Source organism: Strongylocentrotus purpuratus, unplaced genomic scaffold (genome assembly GCF_000002235.5).
Source record: "Strongylocentrotus purpuratus isolate Spur 01 unplaced genomic scaffold, Spur_5.0 spur5_scaffold_21, whole genome shotgun sequence".
Lineage (NCBI taxonomy): Eukaryota > Metazoa > Echinodermata > Echinoidea > Camarodonta > Strongylocentrotidae > Strongylocentrotus > Strongylocentrotus purpuratus.
The window spans coordinates 23916514-23927579 of record NW_022145607.1 but is presented as its reverse complement, the minus strand read 5'-3'; the positions used below and the strand labels follow the sequence as shown (position 1 = coordinate 23927579).

At 40.5% G+C, this 11066-nt stretch overlaps 1 protein-coding gene across 1 annotated transcript; it reads left to right on the top strand.

Moving 5' to 3' along the window:
• Nucleotides 1-6809: 6809 nt before the first annotated feature.
• LOC100891829 lies at nt 6810-9316 on the top strand. The gene is made up of 2 exons (XM_003730604.3): nt 6810-7530; nt 8208-9316. Exons 1-2 carry the CDS (start codon nt 7135-7137, stop codon nt 9141-9143), a joined length of 1332 nt encoding a protein of 443 aa, XP_003730652.2. The 5' UTR covers nt 6810-7134; the 3' UTR covers nt 9144-9316.
• The last annotated feature ends 1750 nt before the right edge of the window (nt 9317-11066 follow it).

The window sequence follows — 11066 nt, the reverse complement described above, 5'->3', positions numbered from 1 at the left end:
TTCTCTTTGAAATTCAGATACCGTCCGCCAAATGATTTTTTGGTTTCCTCTCTTCAAATTCATTTTAATCGCTCATGCGTGAAATATGCATCATATAAATGAAATCAAATGAAAGAGGAGGATCTAAGCTTTCTAAACATGTGTCATTTATTAATTATAAATGTGAATAATTTATGATAAAACATCGATCATTCTCTGTTTCGTTTTTTCTGGGACGCACTATACATATTTTGAAATTTCGTACTTATTTTCCGTACATTTAGTGTGTGTTAAATCTATTGTTATAATAATATACGCCTGTATAAAAAAGAAAAGAATATAAACTGTTTTTCTATTTAAAATGTGGAATCAAATAAAACTTCAAACCATATATATTCACTCAACAGTCAACAGCATCGTCAAGCTAGCGCTATACAGGTAATGTAATCAAATTTAATGCACGAATCTTTGTTAATTAAGCGCCACGTTACAGATGTTTTTCACTCACCCCTTATGAATCATTGCATGTCAAGTCAATTGCATACATTAATAATTATTGGGTAGCACAAAAATTTTGGCTTTTACATCCTACCTAACAAAACGTAAATATGCAATTCACATTCTGTTTCTTGACAGGTATTATGAAATGGGGTCGCAGGAGGATCGCAAAGTGTACGGTGGCCGGGCTTAAAGGGGGAGAGGGGCAGGCGCGGATCCAAGGGGGAAAGCAAGCGGGCCCTGCCCCCCCCCCCCCCCCGCCAAAAAAAAAGAGAGAGAACGGGAAAAAAAGAAGAGGAAGAAAAAAAGAAAAAGGGGAAAAAGAAGGAGATCGAGGGGGGGGGGGGGCTAAAAGGGCCTTGGCTCCCAGCTGTAACCTACCCCCCCCCCCCCCCCCCGTCAACAAATAAGAGAGAAGGAAGGAAAGGGGGAGAAAAAGAGGAGATAAAGGGAAGGGAAAAAGAGGAAGAAAAAAAAAGGGGGATATCAGTTGTAATTTTCCCGCCAACAAGTTGCCCTTGCCTCCCCCCCCCCCCCCCCATCCCGCCCAAAGAGGGGGGGGGAAGAGGAGAGCTAAAAGGGAACAAAAACAGGAAGAAGAAAAGAAAAGGGTGAAAATAAGGGGGGGAAATGGCAAATTCCTAAAGAAAGAAAAAAAAATAGTAACTTGCCTTTTTCACAAAATGAGGTGTCAAAATTTGCTCATCTGACCGTGAATAAATGCATAAAACCCCTGAGCTTCCGAGGCTCCACCCCCTCGAACACGCCAGGGTCCATAAGGCGGGCCCCTGCATGCTTGTCTGACCGTTATAAAATGCCTAAAAAACCCTGAGCTTATTGAGACTCCACACCGTGGACCCCATGCCAAGTAGTGACATGCCAGTGTCACAAATAAGGTATAAAAAATATGCTCATCTGACCGTAATTTATTGCCCAAAACCCCTGAGCTTCCGGGGGCTCCGCCCCTGGACCCCACGCCAATTCGTGACCTGCCAGTTTCACAAATAAGGTATCAACATAATGCTCACGTGACCGTTAGTAAATGCCTATACCCCCTGAACTTTTGGGGGCTCCACCCCTTGATCCCCGGTGGGGCATCGCCCCTAGGCCCCACGTCAATTTACGCTACGCTCTACCTGATCGTAAATACCATCCCACCCCACCCCACCCCACCTACTTAGAGAAATGTTCAGCGGGGCTTGCATGTAAAAATGGGGTGATGCGGATTTTTTTTTGTTACCCCCCCCCCCCCCAAAAAAAAAAAACAACAACAACAAACAAGGAAAGAAAGAATAAAAAACATGTTTTTGCTCATTTCGCCACTGCCGGTGTCACCATTACGTACCAATATTTTGATCGCATAATTTCAAATTTGCCCCCCCCCCCCCTAAGAAATCCTGGATCCGCACCTGGACAGGGGCACGTGCCCCAGGCGACACCTGAAGCTAGGGGCGCAACAAAACAAACAAAAAAGAGATAGAGAAGCTGGAGAAAGGAAAGAAATGTCACGATCCTTATAGAAATAGAGTTTCGAGGGTTTAAAGGGGAAGTCCACCCTGAAATTAAGTTAGTTTTAATAGGAGTAGAAAAATGAGAGAAACAAGTCAGTGAAAGTTTGAGCAAATTCCGATTAAAAATAAGGAAGTTAGGATTTTTGAAGTTGTGATCAATCAAACACAAATTGGCAACTCTATGACATATCATGCGAGCTCAACTTCCATTTGCTCAGTACTAAAAAAATCTAAAATTTTCATTTTCCCTCAAGAAAAATTTCAACCATACATGCACCCTAAATTTAATAATTGCAAATATGTTTCTATACTCCCCCTGCAAGGAACAAATATATATTCCGTCATCAATAACGAAGAAAACATGATTTTATGGAATATTATGCACAAAGCAAATGAAGGAGAGCTCGTATAATAAGTCACAGAGTTGCCAATTTGTATTTGATTGATCACAACTTCAATAATTCATAACTTTCTTATTTTCATTCAGAATTTGCTCAAACTTTCACTCACCTGATTTTCTTATTATTCTGCCTCTATTGAAACAAACTTATTTTGGGGGTGGACTTTCCCTTTAAGATGCGAAATTTGTCTAAGGCTCGGTAATTTCACGATCCAATATCAATCATAGCCTATAAAATAAGTAGCATTTTTAAAAGGTAGGAATATGTGTAATTTTTGGCTTTGCTTTGCCCCTTATTGTGCCTCAATATACTGCAGTATATAAAAAAAGACAATTGGAAAGGTTTAGAATTTGAAAGAATTCTCACTCTTCTGTTATCTTGCTGAATTCTTTGATTGTATTCCTCCAAAGAGTTCGTTAATTAATATAGCGCTCCATGCAGTTGCATGAAGAGGACTGGATAAAAAGCCGCTTTCATGTTCAAAATTCGCAACCCCCTTGCTCTGTTGCTACTGGAATAAACGAACAAGACGAGGAAGGGGTTTGGGGCTACTCTGGGGATTTTTAGAGCAGGATCATTATTCGGATATACTCTAATATCCTCATATCCAGGGCTGTCAACTTTGGGAAACTGCTTCGAGGAAGATCGTCAGTGCAATATTGTTTTGGCTCAACAGGGAAGTGCTCACTACCCCCCCCCCCCCTTGAGCAAAAAAAAATCCATATACGATACGAGTACGCTGGTTCATACACGTTTGGCGGGAGTTTTTTTTTTTCATAAACCGGGAGATTGCGTGGCGGGATTCTCCCGCTTCGAGCTGGTGGGACGGCGGGAGATTAAGCGTGGTGGCGTGAGACTCCCTCCAAAGGCGGTAGGGTTGACAGCTCTGCATATTTGGGTGCCTGACAGCGGTGTCGATTTGTATCCGTGGTTGGGGGGGGGGGGGGGGGGGGGTGGTAGGTGCCAAAATATTTTCGGCAATGGATCAAAGCAACCAAGAGGTAGAAGCGTGTTGCAGGTTGCACCCCCTCCCTTTCAAGTTATTAACTTTTTCAAGTCACCCTTAATAAAGATAACATTTCAGAGAATATGGGACCCATGTCTGGGCTTGCTACCTGGGTTATTACCCTCTCAAGCACGTAGCAAGGATTTTATTTTTAGGGGGCGGTAGTGCACACTCGAAGCGCGCTTTCTAGGGGGTGGGTGCAGGGACGGGGAGTTTTCCCCCGTCTCGCGCGAAGCGCGGAAGCTTTGATGTTTCATTAAATCATTAGAGAAAAAAGACGATTCGTTGTACCGTTCTCGACTCTTAATCCTTGACTAAATTCAGTTTCTTTTGACGTTTCATTAAATTATTAAAGAAACAAGACAATTCGTTGTACCATTCTCGACTCTTAATCCTTGTCTGATTTCGGTCCCCCCCCCTCCCGCGCGGAGCGCGGAAGCTTTGATGTTTCATTAAATTATTAGAGAAAGAAGACGATTCTTTGTACCGTGCTCGACTCTTAATCCTTGTCTAAATTCAGTTTCTTTTGACGTTTCATTAAATTATTAGAGAAAGAAGACGATTCGTTGTGCCGTTCTCTACTCTTAATCCTTTTTCTTCCAACGTGCTCTTCCTTTCTTCTTTCTCTATCTCTCTCTCGCTTTTTGGGCCGGCGTTTTTTTTTTTTTGGGGGGGGGGGCGACTGCCCCAACCGCCCCCTGGATACGCGCCTGTATCCTCTGTCTCTCATTATCTCTCTCTCCCACTCTCTACTTCTTTTTTGCACTTTTTCGCTTCGCGCTCACCATTTAGCTCGTTGCTTTTTAACGCTGCGTCTTTGCATTTGGCGCACTGCATTTCTATGATGCTGTTGATTGAATAAATTGAATAAATTCTTTAATTCCTGATGAAGCTGTATGAGCGAGAATTCAATTTATTCTTGTCTCATATACGGTTGTCTCATTTACGTATATATTATGAAAATGAGATAGCAAAATATGTATATTGATGGTCATCTTGCGAGTAATAACCATAAACTACTCTCATCGGGCTCTCATCATTAATTTTTCTCTTAATTTTTTGTTGTTGATGGTGAATTATTGGCGGGGGGGGGTGATTGTACAGGCCATCCCCTCACCTGAAATATATGGGGGGATATATCCCCCACCCCCCTTCCGGGATGCCTGAATATCATTATAATTATTCCGAAGCAAGGTAGGCCTACCCGAATATTTTAATTTTACATCCAAGCTAGTGGATTTTATGTTTGACATAACATTTATAAGAAATCAGTGTTTTGTTCTTTTTGTTTTGCTTGCTCGCTTTGGCTACGCTCGCTCGCAAAATCTAAAGTTTGGATTATTCTGGCTGTTTTCTTACTAGATTCATGATGTATCACCTGTCAATTATGCGTATGTCTCATTTTTTGGCCTATACAACATGTAAATAAGTGACATTTATTTGCACGTCGGAGGTTAAGCTATTCATTTTGTTTGTAAAGTGTTTGCAGCTCTGGACGCAACCCTCTCAAAAGTCAACACCAGAAGCTACTAAACTGTATCACATAAGAATACAATGTTATTGTTACGAATCGCCAGCATTTACAAAACAGGAATAATTTATGCCTCTGCACACACGACTCCTGCCGAATTAACATAGGAGTGCAAACCTTGTTTCATTGTTCTGGACTCTCGGACAGATTTCGAGAGGGCGTGGCAAAATAGTTGGAAGAGTGTCAAAACTTGTTAGTATTTTACTAAGATCGTGACGTACGCGGAAACGAAGAAGACTTGTTTTCATGTTTGTTTCTTTATCTCTTTGATTCCTTCGTGTCGTTTGAGCAAACTATTTCTCGTTTGTCTCGTTGGGGATATTATCTTCTTGTTTCTTGAAACAGCATATTAGAGCATGAAGTCGTTTTCTCACCCCAGCTCGATGGAAAAAGGAATTATGTTTGCCATTTTCATACACATGCATAAATTATGGCTGTAAACTGTGTAGCTTGGTAATAATCGAAATTCAACGAGTATTTATCGACCACTGTGGCACCGGAGGAGTCATTATGTAGAGGACAATACGAATTGACAAGCGCTGATCACTAAAAATAAGACGAACGAGTAAATTTGAAACTTCGCTAAGAATCTCATCTTGAAGAGCTGGCATTGTGCAACTAGGCAGTTGGCGGAACCAACAAGCGACAAATCTTCTACACTACCATGCAACTGTACAATCATTTTTTTTTTAAAGTCACGAACGGTACGTAATACTATATCAATTTCATTCTTAACAACTGTTTGTTTCCTTAGAAGTAAGGAGAGTGGTTTGAAATTATTTCGTTCATTCTGATTATATCCTTAATGTTCATATTCGGTGGGCACGTGAACAAAAAGAAAGGGGGGGGGGGGCTTAATGTATTATGCCCGAATATGAACTTTCCCTCTTTTCCTATTTTATGACTTTTTATGACATTTTATTACAGTGAAAATGTGATTTTTGTCAGGAAAGTACACCAGATATATACGTCATTCTAATTCTCCACAATTTATGTTTACAATTCAAAGGCATTTTCGTTTCTCTACGAATAGTATTGTGGTGACAACGATGATATAAATTTATAATTCAATATTGTCTTCCTCAAATGTATAAATTACTGTTAAGACTATGTTTTGTATATATTTTACATTGTATTCGTTATATTGTATTTTGTTGGAAATGAAAAAAATAAAAATGAAATGAAATGAAATGTAAAGTTACCATGCTACAGAACAGCGTATAAATTCCTTTTAGTATTTATAAACAGAATGTACAAGTAGGCTATCTATGATTCTGCAACTTGTTCAAACGGGTTATCTCGTAGGACTATTTACTGATCGGATTAATCATACTCCGATATCATTATGGCTCTAATATTTCTAATTAACGCTAATCGAAAAGATTACAATTGAACCAAGTAAACAGTCATTATTTATCAAATGACCCGAGTATTGCTTCCGAACTGAAATGATTGCCAATTAATAAATGTAATATACGAACTAGTTTATAACTAATATACTTATGCATTACATACAAGCAAGAAATAGATACAACAGTCGTGCAGTTTCCTTTTGAAGTGAACAGATATATGCTGATGTTCCTGAGACTAATTTAATTCTCTTATCACTTTTAACTACAGGACTTGGATGCCCAGTTCAGCTCGCCTGTTAAAGGTAGGACTAGGAGTATGCAAAGTCCAGTTTACGTGATATGCCTAATGCGAGGGGTGTGGATCCTCGATTCCTTGTAAAACGTTGATCATTATTAACATTTGTTATGTAACCTAAAGAAGGGGGAAACCCCCGTTGACCACCATCGTATTTTGAACATCAAAACTCAGTCTCAGGAGGAATTCCTATCGGTCACAGCATTTTGCTCTATTTCTCTCGCGGACGTCAGCTAAATATCCTAAGGATTACTTGCATCGATCAAATTGCACATCGTTGTCTTCAACTTGAGGGAAAAAGCCAACATAATATACTACAGCACACGATATTCTCACAGGCCGCAGAAAAGGAAGAGCAAAGATAAATGGCTGCGACTTCAAAGTCTCTATAATATGCACATAATATCTCGATAGTACCAATAAATACTGATTAGGGTGAAACAATACGTGACTTTTGTAAATATACTACCGGATCATGGATTATGTAACAGAGAGAAAAAACATTGAGGAAGTTCGAGATAATTAATGAACTCTACAAGTATATGACAAAGTAGAACTAAAATGCAATGCAACAACATAGCTGGTGGACGTCCACGTTCGCGGACATACTCCTCGCTCCCCTCAACGTCCTACTCGAAGAATCCAACCAAAGCCAATTTAGGCGGCAACGAGGACGACGTCGACAAATTGACGACCACACGAGCGATCGGGTATTACGACAACAGCAACGTCAAGTTCGCCAACCAGGGCGAAGAAGAGAACCTGGTAGGGGTGATGGACCGGCTGAGAGCGGCGAAGTCGAGGGCGAAGGTCGATCGGAACCAGGAGACGATGAGGCTTCGGAAAGATTGTTGGATTCTGGAGTCGCAGAGGAAAGCGATGTTGAATTCGACGGTGGCGTTCAGTAACTTGCTCAGGTCGACCCGGCTGAAGAATGCTCGGGCTGCTGCACAAGCGGTAAGCTTCGTTATCTTTTTTCTCTCAAGAAACCATACATCGAAGAAAGACTTAATTGACTCTTCAATCAACCTTTATTCTTCACCCTTTAATATTCCATTAAATTAGCGACGGATAATAATTAGCTCATAAGCAAAGCTTTCCACTTTAAGTTTACTTCCGTTTCTTTAATTTTGAGCATATCATTATCCCATTTGCTTCTTTATCTCCAATCGTCTATTCTACACTCTGCTCCATATCGTATAAATATAATTTGTTATTGTCTGCTATCTTTTGTATAAATGTGTTTTATGTAAGCATTAATTAAGCTTTTGCAGTAATTTATCGTTTCGTACATTATGTACAGTTTGTATTTTATTGTTTTGCCTTGCATACTATGTGTTATGATGTACATACATTTTGTTGTTGTTAATAAACTTCAAATAATTAAAAAAAAAAAAAATAATAATATTTTGTAATGCAACTTAAACAGATGAAATTTCTCTCTCGACATTGACGGAATCATTAAATTTTATCTTGATATTTGCTTAATTCAATGGTTTTGAAAGCATACCATTTCTGCAATTGTTTAGGGTTAAAAAAAAATGGCAATAGCGATGTTGAGGGAGACGATTATAAACTTCATATTCATTCTATTCTACCATTTACCAATATATTTTCCACATTCATTTACATAGGGGGATGCAGATAGTGCTTCTGGAACAGAAACCCCAGACGGGTCTCCACCCATGTCTCCTCGACTTCACACAAAGCTACTCAGATGGAGGGGAATCTCCCTCGCTTCTCAAGAACCAGATGAATCATCAGATGGCGCAAAGACACCATCAACAGAGATTAAGAACAGACTACCCGATATAACCCACAGCACACCGTCGACTCGTCAACACCGCGAGGGACCCGGCACAACAGCGGATAAAACGGAATCAGAGATAGGTGAGATTGGACAAGGTCATGGAAAAGCTCTTGGTGTCCTGGACAGACATATCGCATCGGGAAACAGACGGCCGAGAAGCCAAAGCTTGCGCAGGACACTGCCTAGCGCAGATGAACAACGCAGGCAGTCACCCAACGAGGTCGGTCAGGCAGCAGAGAATGGACTTCAAGCAAAGGTGATTATGGAACGAGGGTTGTTGCGAAGGCGTCCCAAAACCGCTGCTCCGAAGTTGGCTTCAAAATCGGAAATCGGTGAAAAGGACGTCAAGGAAAAAACTGGAACAGCAGTTGAAGAAGCCGAGACACTGCAGGATACTTCATCAGCAGTTGGAACACCCCCATCATCGCGCAGGCGAGCCCGAAGCATGTCCTACATGGCGCTTTCGCAGAACAGTATCTCGGCTTCCGGAAAAGTCCGAGCAGTGAACGAAAAGACGATCTCGTTGCACGGAAGGACGACGAGAGAGCTCCGAAAAATCACGCACATCGACAACGTCGCAGCCGCAGAGTCAGAAGAACGGAGGAAACAGATAGAGGAGAGGAATAAGGAGATTAAAGAGAGGCAAAGACAAGTGCTGCAAGAAAAGGTGGATAAATTCCTGAAGAAGTTAAAGGACACGACAAAGGAAGAACTTGACGAGAAACGCTCTTTATATTCTGGGCTGACTTTGTCTTTTTAAATTTCTATCAAGAAAAATGGTTTTCGAATCATAATTAGTCGTTTCGACTTTCGACAATCGATGACGACTTGTTTAGACATAGTATGCAAATCCTATTATCTTGAATACATGTTTATAATATTGTTTCCATGTACTGAACCAAAATATATCACTTGTAGCTAAACGTAAACGAAACATGTATATGATTCATTTCATTTCATTTTCATTTCATTTCATTTTATTTCATTCGTCATATAAAAAACATACATGATTAAAACATTGATATTTACAGATAAGTAAAGTACATACAAATAACATAACGAAAGACAAACATAAAATACAAATATATATACGAATGAGGAACCAGCAAGAAAGAACATTTAAGTCTTGTGTGGGGCTGGTCCCTAGCGACAATTTTAACTTATAACACTTAACCCCTAACACATAACAACACCTAACATCTAAAACCTGATTGCATATATAAAAACTAATAAAATACTATTCACAAAAACGTAATTGTTTGTATCTTCTTTTAAATGTATTCAGAGTTGGGCTTGATTTAACGTTAGGAGGTAACTCATTCCATAAAATTGGTCCTTTAAAGAAAATTGAATTTTTAGAGACAGAAGTTTTGATAAGTGGTAAATGAAAATGAGATGATTGTATGGTGGCCCTGAAGGGACATCGCGAATAGACTAAATCGTGAAAAATATGCGATAAAATTCACGATATCGTCAATTTTATCGCATATTTTTCACGAAGAAATTCACGAAATTGACGATATCGTGAACTTTATCGTGAACTTTTCACGATGAAATTGACGATATCGTGAATTTTATCGTGAAAAGTTCACGATATAAAGTTCACGATATCGTCAATTTTATCGTGTACTCTATCGTGTACTCTATCGTGTACTCTCCTGACGGGCGCTTCGTAAACAAAACCAGCCCTAGCTGGGGGAGACAGAGAGAAGGAAAAAAGGGAAAGGGAAATAGAAGATAAAAGGAAAGAAAGAATAATAAGAAGAAAAGAGGGAAACGGGGGGGGGGCGAAGGGCTCTTGCCTCCTCCTCACTCCCCCCCCCCCCTCCCCGCCAAAAAAATAAATCAGAGAGAGAGAGAGAGAAGGGAAAGGGAAAGGGAAAGAGAAGATAAAAGAAAAGAAAGAAGAGGAAGAAGAAGAAAAGAGGAAAACGGGGGAAGGGCGAAGGACTCTTGCCCCCCCCCCCTCCTCCCCCGCCAAAAAATAAATCAGAGAGAGAGAGAGAAGGGAAAGGGAAAGGGAAAGAGAAGATAAAAGGAAAGAAAGAAGAGGAAGAAGAAGAAAAGAGGGAAACGGGGGCAAAGGGCTTTTGCCTCGTCCCCCCGCCCCCCGCCAAAAAATAAATGAGAGAGAGAGAAGGAAAGGGAAAGAGAAGAAAGAAAGAGAAAAACGAAAAAGAGGGAGAATAGGAAAGAAAGGAAAAGAAAGAAAAGAAAGGAGGCAAGAGCCCTTCGCCCCTGTTTCGCTCTTTTCTTATTCTTTTTCCTCTTCTTTCTTTCCTTTTATATTTTCTTTCCCTCTCCCTTCTCTTTCCCTTTATGGCGGGAGGGGGGAGGGGGAGGTAAGAGCCTTTCGCCCTTCCCCCGTTTCCCTCTTTCCGTCTTCTTCTTCTTTCTTTCCTTTTATATTTTCTTTCCCTTTCCCTTTCCCTTCTCTCTATCTCTCTCTCTCTCTCCTATTTATTTGTTGGCGCGGGAGGGGGGGGGAGGAGGCAAGAGCCCCTCTTTTCTTCCTATTCTTCTTCCTTTCCTTTTTTATTCTCTTTCCCTTTCCCTTCTCTCTCTCTCTCTCTTATTTATTTTTTGGGCGGGGGGATGCAAGAGCCCTTCGCCCCCGTTTCCCTCTTTTCTTCTTCTTCTTCCTCTTCTTTCTTTCCTTTTATCTTCTCTTTCCCTTTCCATT